The sequence below is a fragment of the Cervus elaphus genome, chromosome 28 (genome assembly GCF_910594005.1).
Source record: "Cervus elaphus chromosome 28, mCerEla1.1, whole genome shotgun sequence".
Lineage (NCBI taxonomy): Eukaryota > Metazoa > Chordata > Mammalia > Artiodactyla > Cervidae > Cervus > Cervus elaphus.
Window position 1 is genome coordinate 44,702,751 of NC_057842.1, and position 15,353 is coordinate 44,718,103.

General features: G+C 37.2%; 1 protein-coding gene across 7 annotated transcripts in view; it reads left to right on the forward strand.

Moving 5' to 3' along the window:
* PDSS2 (decaprenyl diphosphate synthase subunit 2) overlaps positions 1 to 15,353 on the forward strand; it is a 273,201-nt gene that overhangs the window by 208,471 nt on the left and 49,377 nt on the right. For all 7 annotated transcript variants that reach the window (XM_043889762.1, XM_043889763.1, XM_043889765.1 and 4 more), the window contains 2 exons: positions 873 to 1,046; positions 2,046 to 2,177. In XM_043889762.1, coding sequence (XP_043745697.1) covers positions 873 to 1,046; positions 2,046 to 2,177 — 306 coding nt within the window. The remainder of the gene's footprint in view (positions 1 to 872; positions 1,047 to 2,045; positions 2,178 to 15,353) is intronic.

A 15,353-nucleotide genomic window follows, 5' to 3' on the forward strand; every position in this document is an offset into this window, starting at 1 on the left:
TAATCATACTCCATTATGATAATGGTTTACCTCCTCTCTGATTTTTCTGTCTACCTGGTTATAAGAGAATGCAGTTCCTTCATTATGCCCTTGACATTTTAACATGAGTTAAAGACAATAGGATTCTTGTATCTTGGAATACTAGCACTTAATTAAGAACTGATACAAATATAGAAGAGTTAGTTTGAAGGTTTAAGTTTCTGTTAATATTTTTGCCTTATCCCATAAGTGTATATATATATAGAGAGAGAGATCTACAGATATATACTTTTTATATCATTTTAAAAATTTGCTTTGTTTGTTTTTGCCACCTGACTTGTGGAACCTTAGTTTTCTGACCAGGGATCTGTCCTGAGTCCCCAGCACTGGAAGTGCAGAGCACTAACCATTGGACTGCCGGGGAATTCCCCTAAAGTATATTTTAGTAGAAATTCCTTAGTTCAAAATAAAATTTACTTCAACATTTCTTTCATTTTTCTCAATTACCCCAAAAAAACAGTTCCCACCTCCTTAGTTCCCTTCAGGTGGAGGTGAGGGTCAACATCCTTTAGTTATGTCTTGTTGTGATAACCTGAGTGTTTTAAATAGTTCATTTCATTTTTTAAAAAAGAAATTATTGACTGTGCCGGGTCTTAGTTGTGGCTCATAGGATCCTTAGTTGCAACATGCAAACTCTTGGTTGGGGCATGTGGGATCTATTTCCCTGACCAGTGATTGAACTTTGGTCCCCTGCATTGGGAGCACAGAGTCCTAGCCACTGGATCACTAGGGATGTCCCAATAGTTCATTTCTTAACACTTGTTCTTCAAAAACTGAAACAATTAAGTTACTCCTAAAATCTTTTTAATCTTGGCTTTTGCTGCATTTTTTAGGAAAATCGTATCACAGATGATATTGGAATATCGACTTGGAAGGAGCAGACTTTTCTCTCCCATGGGGCCTTACTAGCAAAGAGCTGCCAAGCTGCGATGGAATTAGCAAAGCATGATGCTGAGGTTCAGGATATGGCATTTCAGTATGGGAAGCACATGGCTATGAGTCATAAGGTATTTGCACACCCTTTGTTTTTTCAGTATTTAAATAGCTAAAATGATACACAAGAAGCCTTTTACCATTTAATAAACTGCTTTATATATCAGAAACTGTTTATTGAGTATATAAAATCTATTGTTCATGGTGATTATTATGTAATATAAACAGTATGATTAGTGAGTACTGCATAATTTTGATAGAAAGCTAGAGCTTACTTGAGCCATATTTGTGATGTTTGTCTTTTCTTACCACCTGAAAGGTTCTTGAAAGAATTGTTGCAAATTATTAAATAACATGTAATGTTGCTAGTAACAAAATGCAAGAATATTTGGGTTTTTGTTACAGTTTCCGTATAGTTCATATGTAAAACATATTGTGGAAAGTTAATGAAATTTAGAAATATATGGAGTAAAATTGAAAGCTTTAATTCCAGTAACTGAAATATAAAATGTCTTAATGGAGGGAGGTTAAAGAGAGAGGAGATATATGTATATTTGTGCCCGATTCACATTGTGCAGCAGAAACCACACACTATAAAGCAGTTATCCTCCAATTAAAAATAAATTTTTAAAAAATGTCTCAAGATTAGCTTCTATATTGTTATGTCTATGTATATGTTATTTTAAATTCCATTTAGTATGTATTTCTTAGATGCTGCTTAAATAGCTCATAAGAAGGGGGAAATATGTACAGAAATATGTACTTTATTAAATCATTGATTAGTTTATTAAGCAATTATATTTATAAAGTAAATATAACTTCTAAATCCTTAGCTTAAACTTAAAAATGAAAATAAATTTAAATAAAAAAGGAATATGTTAGGGAAAAACTATTTAAAAAAATTTTTAAGATTATTGTTAATCATATGAGCTGTTGTTTTGCTTGTTACAGTACATCTAAAAACTGTTCCTTAAGCTTTGTTTTTCACTCTATAACTGGTGCTTTGTGAATATGACTGAAACATGCCAATGTACATGCATTTACTGATTTAACTCTTTGACTACTCTTTCTAGATAAATTCTGATCTCCAGCCTTTTATTAAAGAAAAGACCAGTGACTCCTCAACTTTTAATCTAAACTCAGCGCCTGTAGTCTTACACCAGGAGTTTCTTGGAAGAGATTTGTGGATAAAGCAGATCGGAGAGGTAAAATGAAATTGCTCTAATTTTAGATACCAATAGTATTTAGTTAATTTTAAAACATAACTCATATTTTATGACAATCTAAGAGCAATAGTAATATAGAGCATATATCTCAGTCATATAAGAGCTTATTCATGTAACAGGTAAAACTCTTACTTTATAATATACAATTTTTGAGAGTTAAAAGTTAGAGACTACAACACTGTATTTTCTTGTTATTTGAGTTTATAGAATACTGTAATACAAAACTAGTGCCTGTGGTGAATGCTAATTAACTCAGATGACTTTTTTTCCTAAAGGCTTTCAAAAATTGGGCTATGGTAATAGCACCACCCTTTAACTGACGGCAATTTCCCATCTGTAGACTCTAGCACAAGCTGCAGAATTCCAGGAGCTCCGTCTGTCAGCTCATTGGGTTATTTTAAAACAAACTTGGACCCTGAATACTCAAGTTCTGAGGCATTATCAAAGAAGAAAGAAAAAAAAAAAAGTATGGTTAAGTAGGAGGAGTTAAGGGACTTGAATTGGATATATTTTCTACTTTTTTGTGGGAGAGAGAAGGTATGGAAGATGAGAGGAAACTTTTTTGGATTTTTTTTGATCCAGAAACTCTGGATTAAAAAGTTCTTGGCCTTTTATCCAGAGCTTCATGAAATTTATTTAACTTGGTGGTTCTAATTGTTTGGGTTAATCTGAGACACAACCTGGGGAACCAGGCACAGTTGAGGTGGAGGTAGATAACATAGAGCAGAGAGAGCAGAGATACCTGCTTTTGGAAAAATAAGATTTTCCCTCTCCCCTGCCTCCTCCGTAATAGATCTCAAAATGCCAACAGCCAGCTTAAAATTCCTCATATTCACCAGGTAGAAAATGAGAGGATTCCTTTCTGGGGAAACTGTCAAACTCAGAGGAAAAGCCCTGCAGATGTGGACCTTTGGGGCTCCCTCAGTAAACATGCCGTGTCCCTGACCAGCTGCTTTAGAGTGAGGTCCAACAGTTGACAAGCCTCAGAGTGTCCAAGGGCACAGAAATATCCAACTGAAGTAGAATAGCTAATAAAGGACCCCTGGGCATTTCAGAGCAGCCTCTGCCGTGAAAGAACGAGTCAAAAGCTAACTGATTAAAAAAAAGAGAGAGACACAGACAGTGCAAGGGGAAAAAAAAATTTCAAATGTACTGTAATCAATATATTCAGTGAGGTAAGATAATAAATCCATGAACAAGTGATATGGTGGGCTTCCCTGGTGGCTCAGGGGTAAAGAATCTGGCTGCCAGTGCAGGAGACACAGGTTCAATCCCTGATCCAGGAAGATCCCACATGCCACAGAGCAGCTAAGCCAGGGGCCGCAACTACGAGCCTGTGCTCCGGAGCCTGGGAACTGCAACTGCGGGGCCCGCGTGCCGCAACTACTGAAGCCCGCGTGCTCTAGAGCCTATGCTCCGCAGCTAGAGAAGCCACTGCAGCGAGAAGCCCGTGCGTGCCAACTTGAGAGTAGCCCCCACTTGCTGCAACTAGAGAAAAGCCTTCACAGCAATGAAGACCCAGCACAGCCAAAAATAAAGAAATAAATAAAATCATTTAAAATAAAAGGAACAGGTGATATGTAAAGTGGGACAATTCAAAAATAAGGAATCAGAATTATAAAGTATAAAAATATGAAAGTAGAGCTTTAAAAAAAATCAGAAGAATAGAATAAATAAATAAGAAAATCCCCAGAAAACTGACTAAAAAGACAATAGAAAAATAGAAAAGATAAGAAAATTAGAGGACCAATTGAAAGATCTTGCATCTATGATGAGTCCCAGAAAGAGAAAACTGAAAATGGAGATGAAAAAATTAACAAAGAATTAAAGAAAAGAAAAATTCTAAGAATTGAGGGACCTGAAGATGTCTCCAAATTGAAATGGTATTCTAAATTATGAATTTTAAAAGACCAGCACCAAGTACTATCATTATCAAATTGTGAAACAGTGGGGATAAAGAAGAGATCCTAATACTTCCAGAAAGAAAAAGAAATACCAATGTACAAAGGATCAAGAGTTAGTATTATCTTAGTGGTGACACTGAAAGCTTCAAAGGCAATGAAGTAATAACTTCAACATTCAAAGAGAAATTGTTTCCAACTTAGAATTTTATGCCAGTCGTACTAGCAAATGTGATATTAAATAAAGACAACTTAAAACAGCATTTCAAAAAACCTCCTAAGCATATATTTTTTTTAGGAAACTGGTTATATATTCTATCAAGGGAGTAACGAAGAAAGAAAAAGGCATGGAGTTTAGGAACTAGGGCATCAGCCATAGGTGTGAAGTGATAGGAATTCCCAGGACACCGTGAAAGGAAGAGTAATAAACAGCAAGAAAGAAGAATGCCGACAATAAGGGCACTTACTGTGTGCCACCCACTGTTCTAATGAGAAACCTGAGGCAAAGAGAGATTAACTTGAGCACAGTCACACAGCACTGGCAAGTGATGGAGCCAGTATGCAAACTCAGGCAGCCTGACTACAGGACCCATATCCTTAAATACAATGACATGCTATACTATCTCTCATCCCAGCAAGTCCTCGGCTGATGGCTCTGCATCCAAGCCAGACTGGAACAAGAGGACAGAGATCTCCAGAAGAAATATCTCTAAGGAAAACATGGAACTGATGATCCCCTAATGTGCTTGGCCATGTTGAGAATTTAGGAACTATTAATGACAGGAACATAAAAACTAAGTGTACTGGTTACTACTGTTGCCTGACACATGACCCCAAAACTTAACTGCTTAAAATAACCATTTTAGGGGACTTTCCCGGTGGTCCAGTGGTTAAGACTGTGAGCTTCCAGTGCAACGGGTGTGGGGTTGATCTCTGGTTAGGGAACTAAGATCCCACATGCTGCACGGCCTGGCCAAAAAAATATAATAATAATAATAATAACCATTTTATTATGTTCATGGATGGAATTTGGACAGTGCACAGAGGGGATGACTGCTCCCTAATGTCTGGGACCTCAGGCGGAAAGACTCAGAAGCTGGAGGTGATTCAGTGATGCTGGAGACTGGAATCATTTGGAGACTCTAGTCACATCTGGCACTTGGGCTGGGCTGTCAAGAAAATGAGGTTTTTACCAACCCAAGTACTCATACATCCCCCCGCACCCGCCAACTTAGCTTGGCTTCTCACAAAATGGCCGCCTCGGAGTAGTCAGACTACTTACTTGCCAACTCAGAACTCCAAACACAGAGCGTCCTTCTAGCAAACAGAGCCCGCATTTTCTTCTATGACCAGCCTCTGGTGTCACCTCTCGTCTTCATGGTCTCCTTTGAAAATAATCACAAGCCCACCCAGAATCAAAGGGAGGCGCCTGCATACCTTATCTATCACTGGTAACAGTTTCTATCAGTTTGGGGCCCACTTCTTTAAACAGCCGCATTAAACATGTGAAATTAAATGAGGCAGTTTTTAGCTATAGTGAAAAAATTTTAATGTATAAGAAAGGAAATGTAATCATAATACTTTACATGGCTTAGAGAGTAATATTTATATAGCATAAAAATGTGAATACCAAATACTAATTTAAACCAAAAAATACAATCACTGAGGAGAGGGTAAGGGAAAGGAATATGTTTGGTCATATAAGAAATGTAATTATTCTTGTTATCATAATAGGATCAATAGATAATGTCTAAAACTTAAAAATCAAGAAAGAACAGTGCTTGAAGATAGAAGAACTAGCCAAAGAGAGGAAAAATGAGACAGACAAGGTCTGAAGAGTGCTAGGATATTTTGTTAGAAGCCTTGCGCTATTCCAGTCTTTAATTACTATACATATGTTTGTTTTTATTTTTAAACCTTTAGTTTAAGATTTTATATACTTTGCTATAGTAATTGCACTTCTAATAATGTATCCCAGGAAAAATATCAGAGATGTGGGCAAAGATTTATATATTAAAATATGTAGTAAGATACTAATTGTAAAAGGAAGAAAATGAAAATTGATTCACTTGAAAATAGAAAAAAGTTAAATGAAGTATAGTAAAAAGAAACATTATACAACTATTGAATATTGTATTACAAGGATTGTATTTGTATGCTTTTTGACAGCTGAACCAAATATATATATATACAGATGGCGTTAGTAACTCTAATTGGGTTACATTAGAATACATTGCAGATTTATATACTTTGGTTGAAAAGATCCAGCTAAATATGTTAAATGAAAGCTATGAAGTCTCAGTTGGCTATTCACATATATACATATATAATATATATATGAGTAACACAGATAAGAATTTTAAAGAAGCTTCACAGAAAAGGGACATATTTAACTCTTAGTGTCTTTGCAAGCTTACAGAGTTGTAAATATAGACTACATGAGAGTCCAGGATTTCCTAAACAGCTGGTGAAATATCCCCAAATCGTTATCTTCAACTTGATTTTCAGTTCAAAGGGATATGCTTTCCAAATAGCCTATGCCTTAGGCATTAACTCTGGTAACTTCCCTCATAGCTCAGTTGGTAAAGAATCTTCCTGCAATGCAGGAGACCTGGGTTCGATTCCTGGGTCAGGAAGATCCTCTGGAGAAGGAAATGGCAACCCACTCCAGTATTCTTGCCTGGAGAATCCCATGGACAGAGGTGCCTGGCAGGCTACAGTCCATGAGGTTGCAAGAGTCACACACAATTTAGCAACTAAACCACCATCTAGGCATTAACTCTAGTAAATTAACTACATTGTCCAGAGGTCAGTAAACTCTGCTGAGATGAAACCCATGAGCAAACAGGGTTATGTCCATCAACCTAGGTCTTCTGTGATCATCTCTAAATCCTCATCCTTCAGGAAAAACTAGCAGTTTATTCCTCACCTCAGTGCCTTTAGGCCCTTCTTATATCTACATGTCTGAGTCATGAACAGGGTCACAGAAGAAAAAAAGATGAATTCATCTGAAGCAAATAAGAAATGTAAGAAGTTAGTTTCTGTCATGCAAGGAGCAACATTCTTCAGGTTAAAAAACTCCTTACTTGAGTTTATTTTAATTTTCTAAGTTATATTCATGTTTATATAAAGCTGTCTATGATAATGATCTTGATCTATGCATATCCCCTAGTCAGAGTTAGGGAACACAATTTGCATAACACTTGAGAGGGACATTCTATCCTCAATCTCAAGGAGGCTACTTATTAATCCTGAAATTACTTCTAGTGCTCTCTTTCCAACTTCCTGTGATATTTTTCTCCTCTGCATTTTTATACTTTCTTCCCCCAGGTTTTGAATTTTATTGTAAGATTCTAAAGGATAATAGTGAATTTACTTTTGAATTACCAATGGTACTTGCATAATGACTCACTTGGAGTAGTCATCCAATTGTGTGTGCGTGCTAAGTCGCTTCAGTCGCATCCAACTCTTTGTGGACCCTATGGACTGTAGCCCTCCAGACTTCTCTGTCTATGGGATTCTCCAGGCAAGAATACTGGAGTGGGTTGCCCTGCCCTCTTCCAGGGGATCTTCCAGACCCAGGGATCAAACCTGTGTCTCTTATGTCTCCTGCATTGGCAGGTGGGTTCTTTACCACTAGTGCCACCTGGGAAGCCCCAGTCATCCATTAGTATTTGTCAAAAAGTGTGTGTGGTGTAGTCTTCTGGGGACAAAACTGGTGGCAGCTTGTTTTGTTAAATAGAAATAGTCAAGGTGGTATTAACAGAAATGGCCCATAGAGGACCAGGATTTGGGAGACCTAGATTCTGGTTTGGGCTCCGCTAGCATCTGTTTTACCTTAATCACTCTCTTTAACATCTTTTTTAGACTTTTTTTGTAAAATGATGGCATTGAACTAGATCATTTCTAAGGTCCCTTTCAGCTCTCAAATCTAAAAAATTTCTTTTTTTAAAAACTCTTAAACAAGAGATCCATTGTAAGAAAATATATTTATCTGGATTAGAAACTAAATACTACCTTTGACACCTTTGAGAAATAGAAACATCTTGCTCCCCGTGATGAAAGACAATTATGATTTTTTATTGTCACATATAAAATTATTTCCTTGCTCTGCTCAGGTAGGTTTGAGTCCCATCTACCTTTTCAATTTCCTGCTTAGGGAGAGTGAGAATTAATGACTAGACAAGGAAGGGAAGAGGGGATTACATACCCTTAGTGCCCATTCAACATCACTGCAAAGCCGAGAAGCAGAGCACCTCTGGAATTTTTCATATCACTCTGTCCAACTTCCTCCTCCTCCCCAAGTCTTAAGATTGGAAGGCACTCTTCCATTGCACCCACAGTACACACACACTATGCACTTCTATAAGAGGCAGTTCAGAGCCCCAAACCAGATCAGAAACAGCTGAAAGATATTTGTTGAGCAATGTCTCCATACTAAATTCTACAGATCCCTCCCTACCTTAATTTTAAATTTAAATTTGTAGCTGCTGAAAAATAATGATCAGGTAGAAATACTGATAGTGAATGGGTGATTCACCCTAGGGAAGTGAAGTCATTACTCAGCTATCATTTTGATTCCTAATAAAAGAAAGTTAGAATCTTTCAGAGAACCACAGAGCTCTGACTCTCTCAGGGAGTCCAGGGGCTATTGCAGGTCAGCATGCTTTATTTTTAATGATCCTTCTAGTTTCCTGCTGCCATTACAATAAGAAATAAGAATTATGATAATTTTTTTCTTGGCTATGTCTGAAAGTACTGAAATGTCACTTAGGCTTGTGACATTCTGACACTGTCATAGCCATCCACAAAATACCTTAAGTGAATACATACTACCAGTACTCAACTATACCTCACTTGTCCCTAGCTATCCTACTTTTTATTCAAAAAATAAAACATTCAAAACAAATTGCTAGAAAAGGATAGTGTGCACAAACATAACACATGTATATTCTTAAACAAAAGAGAAGGTACACATCGAGAGAGTCCTCATTAATGCCATATGATATTTTTCTAATTATTTATGTTATTTTTTAGTAGTTTCAAAAGGAGTAATACTGACAACATCCTCTACCATGTAGAGTATAGGCATTTGAAAGGAGACCACAAAGACTATGAAATGGCTCTGATTATCTCCTAAATTAAAATACTTCTTAAGGTTTTCTGATGCACTTAAGGAAACAAAGTGCTTGAATCTAGGAGATACAGCAGTAAGTTGTCTGAAGGTTGTCTGTGGCCTTGTTAAGAGAAACACAAATATAAGGAATACTGTAATTGATGCCATTTGGGCAGCTCAGAGGAAAGAGAGTTTGAATCTGGTTGAAAATGTCAAGAAAGGGTTTGTAAAGTAAGTGATACCTGAGACAGTCCTTGAAGAAAAGCTTAACAATGAAGATGGGAGTGAGGGCTTCCTACACAACAGAAGCCATGAAGAAGAACAGTTGCAGATGGGCAAGTGTGCCATCTATTCAAAGGGAAAAAAAACATTATAATTTGGATGTAGGACAAAAAAACATAGGGCAGTATAGAGACAGATGAAGAATTGCCAAAATAGTACATAATGACTATACTTAAAGACTCTGGGTCAAACAAAAACATGTATAGCAATAGCCAAAAAATGGAAATGACTCAGTTCCCATCAAATGATGAATGGATAATGTATCCATGCAATGGATTATTATCTAGCCATTAAAAGGAATGAAGTATTGATACATATTCCAGCATGACAAAAATGTTCTGGAACTGGATAGTGGTAATGGTTGCACAACATAGTGAATGTACTAAATGTCACTGAGTAAAATGGTAAATTTTTCATGATGTGAATTTTGCCCCAATTGAAAAAATAAGACTTCTGGATGTTTGTAGACAGTGAACTTGATTCAGAAGTCATGGAGCAGAAACTGAAAGTTTTTGAGCCAGGTAATTTCAAGGTTTGAAATGTGTTTTAGAGAGGTATATCTGACTACATTATATAGAATCAGAAGAGCAAGAAAATACTATAAATACTGTAGTCAGAGTTGTGGGGAATCTGTTGATAAGTGCAGGGGGAAAGTCCTAATCAGAGTGTTGGCAATGAGAATGGAAAAGTAAGGAGATTAGTTATAAAATTCACTTTAGAGAGGAAATATATTGGACCTGAAAACTGATATGACAGGAAGAAGCTGGCAGATGTATACTAGTGAGGGGTGGTCAGAGGTCAAAACCAGGATATAGAACTTGGATAACAGGAAGAATTGTGCTGTTAATAAAAATAGGAAAGTTAAGTGGGAACATTGGTATAAGTTTGGTTTTTGACACAGTGAGCTTGGAGTACACCATCAGGGTTGGTGACCATCACCTTGGGACCTGGCCATCACCTTGGCACATAGCTACTAGAGGAAGCAACTCAGTTCTGTCAGCCTCATTTCCTTGCTCATGGCCTTTCTGAGATCCAGGTAGATTTTTTTTTTTTCTTAGTCAAACTGTAATTTTATATTTCACATCTCTTCTGGATTCCAAGAGAAGCATGGTAAGAAAAATGGCTTAAAAGCAATTCTGAACAGAGAGAGATTTATCATGTAGGTAATAAAAGCCTCTGCTCTTTTTTAATGGGGTACCATGTGTTTGGCGCTTCAGTTGGGTCTGACTCTTTGCAACCCTGCGGACTGTAGCTTATCACAATTCTCTTGTCCATTGGATTCTCCAGGCAAGAATACTGGAGTGGGTTGCTATTTCCTCCTCCGGGGGATCTTCCCAACCCAGGAATCGAACCTGTGTCTGTTAGGTCAACCTGTGTCTGTTATGTCAACCTGTGTCTGTTATGTCTGTCTGCATTGGCAAGCAGATTCTTTAACCAGCACCACCTGGGAAGCCCTAATGGCATACCATAGCCTTCCTTATCTGTGTATTTCTTCCTCTTACACTGAAGAGGAAGGAAGAGAATACAAGAAAGTTAATTCCATGGACATTCACATTTGCCTCCAAAAAATAGCTTTCCCTGGAGAGGGATGGTAAAATCAGGTACCTATGCAGTCCAGTTCTGTCCACCAATAGATCTTATATATACATACTAAATTATACATCTTCATACCAATGCAAATGCAAAGCGAATTTGTTTTCAGTAAGACCTAAAATTCCTTTTCTCTGAAGGAGTCAGTGATATTTCTGGCAGTACCAAAGCAGACCTTTAAAATATCATTATTATCTTTTTTATTTTTGCAGCCACCAGTGTAATCTTTTATTCAAACAAGAATCATTAGTGAATAATTGGTTAAAACAATTGAATGAATAGTAAGGAAACCAAATAATCACAGGGACTCAAAGCACCCTTACAGTTTACTTACTGAAGACAAAGGGGAGAAGTGAACAAACTTAGTCTCACCAATAATAAGACAGCTGATACTGTATGACTCCTAATGTAATGGAGAAGTATACAGCATCATCTATGTAGCTGTCTTTCAAAAATATCTTCACCTAAATCTAATCATGTGAAAACAAGTCCAGGATAAGGGATATTCTGCAGGGCAACTAACGTGGATTCCTTTTTAAAATGACATATTATAAAAGACAGAAAAGGTGGTGGTGTGGAGACTGTTGTAGGTTAGAAGAGATTAAAAAGCTGTGACATCCAAAGGGAATGCATGATTTTTAATTTGATCTTGGATTGGGATAAACATACCTCTAAAGGACTCCACTGGTTGGACTTGAAATTTTGAATGTGGACATTATATTAAATAATAAATGTTAAAATTATTAGATGTGGTCATGGGTTTGTAATTGTGTAGGAGAAAATGTTGTTTTTATGAGATAAATGCTGAGGGACATAGTTAGAGATGAGACATTGTTATGTATATAACTTAATCCCATATAGTGAGCAGATGATCATTTAGAGAGAAAACAAAGACGGCAGTATATTGGCAACTAACCAGTCGAGTTGGAGAGCAAATGGGTGTTCTTTATGTCCTTTCAACTGAAAAATTTTAAAAGAAAGTTAGTTTTTCTTGACGGTTTAAGATGAGAATTTTATTTTTTAAATTGTTATTCTAAAACATAAACTGGCAGCATTGGGGAAGAACAACATGATAAGCAGAGATGATCCGTCTCTAGCAATTTCTGCACTCCCTGCTGTGGAATATTAGTTTTCTGCTTTTAGAAAAAGGTTTTTCCGTATCCAGTTTTCAAGTCCAGATAATAGTACTTAGAAACTAGAAGCAGTTCATTTATGTCATCCAATCCTTCTTTGTTACCTGACTTATAAAAAAGCATTTGTTTCTTAAAGTAAAAAGACCACATTGTACATCCATTACTTACCAACAGGGAATCTGTCTGCCTTTGGTCTGCAGAGGCGGGTATATAAACGTTTTGGAATTAATCCCTTTGTGCATCCTCTCAATCAGAGCACTGGCTTTGTTTGCTCTGGTGTGGAATATTGTTTTGCAGCGCTCACTGTAGCTGTCAGAGGAGGCCTTCCGTGTCATGAGCGCTGGCACACAACTGGTCTGTTTTCACATTTTTTTTTTTTTTAAGATAAAACAAGGTTCAAACCACACATTCTCTGTGAACTGCTAAAGACCGGGAAAAATTACTTTCTTTTCTCATGACCTGGATTGACAAGAAGCACACCTCCAAGAGCCACAGGATGAGTGAATCCCTTTTAAAGACCCAAGTAATGAAGCCCTCAGGGAATTGGCGTGCGTGGCAGAATTTACAGTGGCTTCTGGAGATGAACAGTGTGGCAGGAAGAGGTTCAGGACTACCGGCTGTTGAAATACAGTCTGCATTTATTTTATATCAGCCTATTTTGGGCCCCAGTGAGAAAGTTATTTTAATATCTTGCTCTGCTAGAAATATACATGGTAAGTGGCAGATGTCAAAAAAAGAGGGGGATAAAGTTGCAGCACTCCATTCTCCTTGAGGCTTACAGAGTTTATATAGTTGTTCTCTTTTTAGCCTTTGAAATAAACACTGACGCATACAGAAGCAGGATGTTAGGCATAGCCCACATCAGTGACCCTCAAATGACTCAGAATTCAGGGCTAGGGTATTGAGGACCTGCATTTTCAACAGGTTGCCCAGGTGATTCTGATATAGCCAGGCCAGTACTTGGGAACACCTGGTCTGACCCAGTACGCTTATTTTACAAATAAGAAAATGAAAATCCATGTAAAAATTTAAAATTACTTGAGGTGTTATCCTATTATGGACCTGAAACCATATTTTCTGGCTCCCAGCATATCCATTTCCCAGGAGGTCACAGTGCCTCTTAAAGTGGTCACAGTTAAGAGCTTAGGCCACCAGTTTCCCTCCATAGACAGGGCATACTTACCAGTTGAGGTTTGGCGGTGCACATTTGAAATCTGAGGTCTCATGACCTCCATTAGGGCTCTTTTCTTTTCAGTCACTGTTGTCAAGGTTGAAACTCTTAATTACTCTAAACCGCTGCATCTATGAGAAGATTGGTAGATTATTTTTCTCTGTTCTTTTCTTTTGTTGAGTTTCACAAGTTTCTTGAATTTATTTTTTATAGATTCCCATCTTCAGCTTACTTCTAAATAGAAGTTGAGTAATAAAATCAAAACACAGTACTGTTCAATATGAGTAAAAATTATTTTTAAGACACCAAATATTGACTCCCCATTAACTGTATACTGACTGAATCTAAACACCCAGCTTTCCCAGAACTAGGAATGATATGAGCTTTGCTCTGTAAATCTCCTGAATAAACAGTATATAACCAGCACTTATTAAGAAAAAGCATTTATCCATTTATTCACTCTTTCACCAGATACTGACCATCTCCTATCTATAGGCACTGTTCTAGACATGGAATACAGTTATGATCAGGAGAGAAAATGTCCATATTCTCATGGAGCTTAAGTTCTAGAGGGAGATTGTATGTGAAAATAAGATTATACAACCCCCTAGAGGAAGAGATATTTATTTGTTCTGTTCCTTGCTGTGTCTCCGGTGGCAGAGCAGTATCTAACACCCATCAGGTACACAGTGAACAAGTATTGAATGAATGAGCGCCATCAGATGAAACAGAAACTATGGCCCTTCCCAAATTAACTGTTTTATAAGCAGAAACAATTGGTAACATTCCATAAGAAATGTTATTTATGTACAGGATTAAACCATGTGCATTTGTTTCTAATTTGCTGTATTTTATAAGCTCTAAAAGCTTTTTGTGAAAAAAAAAATTTATATCAGAGTGTACTTTCAGGTGTGTGTCTGGCATACATGGATATTAACTCACATGGCAGCTGGAAATATATACCTATAGAGATCTAATTATTTATAGTATTTTATTTTATAAAATAAATGATACTTTTATGTACAAGCTAAAGCAGTCAAGGATGACATGGTCTCCACAAGACTGGAACCTTTGTTGTGACAAAATAAAAAGGACATTCAGGTGAGCAGCACATCAGCAGTTAGAGTTTGTTCGGGTTGTACTGGCTGTGGCTGTCATGCTGACATTGTATGTAGGGGTCTAGTCTCAGCTTTCAAAACATTTAAGAGCTGATGTTAAATAGGGATTTACATACATGGTGTTTCTTTGCCATCATCCCCAGCAAAGGATATCTCCACCATGTAAAAGGTGGTAGCCAAGCTAAGAATACAAAATAAAATGAGAAGGTTTGAAAATAGCTGTGATTCTATTAAGAAAAGAAAAGAAAAAGGGTGGGGGTTAGCTTCACCAGTGGCTCAGCAGTAAGGAATCCACCTGCAACACAAGAGCCGCAGGAGAAATGGGTTTTATCCCTGGATCAGGAAGATCCCGCTGGACGAGGGCATGGCAACCCACTCCAGTGTTCTTGCTTGGAGAATCCCATGAACAAAGGAGCCCAGCAGGAACAAAGGAGCCCAGCAGGCTACAGTCCTTAAGGCTGCAAAGAGTTGGACACCACTGAAGCGACTTAGCTGGTAGGATGGAGGTGGGGGGACCTAGCACACATGTGATTCTATAAAAATGTTGAATCCTGTACACTTGAAACTAAAATAATATTGTAAATCAACTCTTCAGTTTTTTTTTAAAAAAAGGAAAATAGCTTGTGACTGATTAAAGCACAAGTACTTCAAAATAATAGAATTCTCTAAGATGATTAGTTTATAAGCAAGGTATGTGATGAGACTAGTCTAGATGTCTTTATCTGTAAATAGCATTATAGTCACTATTACTATCTGAAGAAACTGAATTTTTTTTTCTGGGACTATTGGGGAAATGGCTCAGTACCTCCAAAGGGAAAAGGCCACCTCCATCATTGTAAATTAT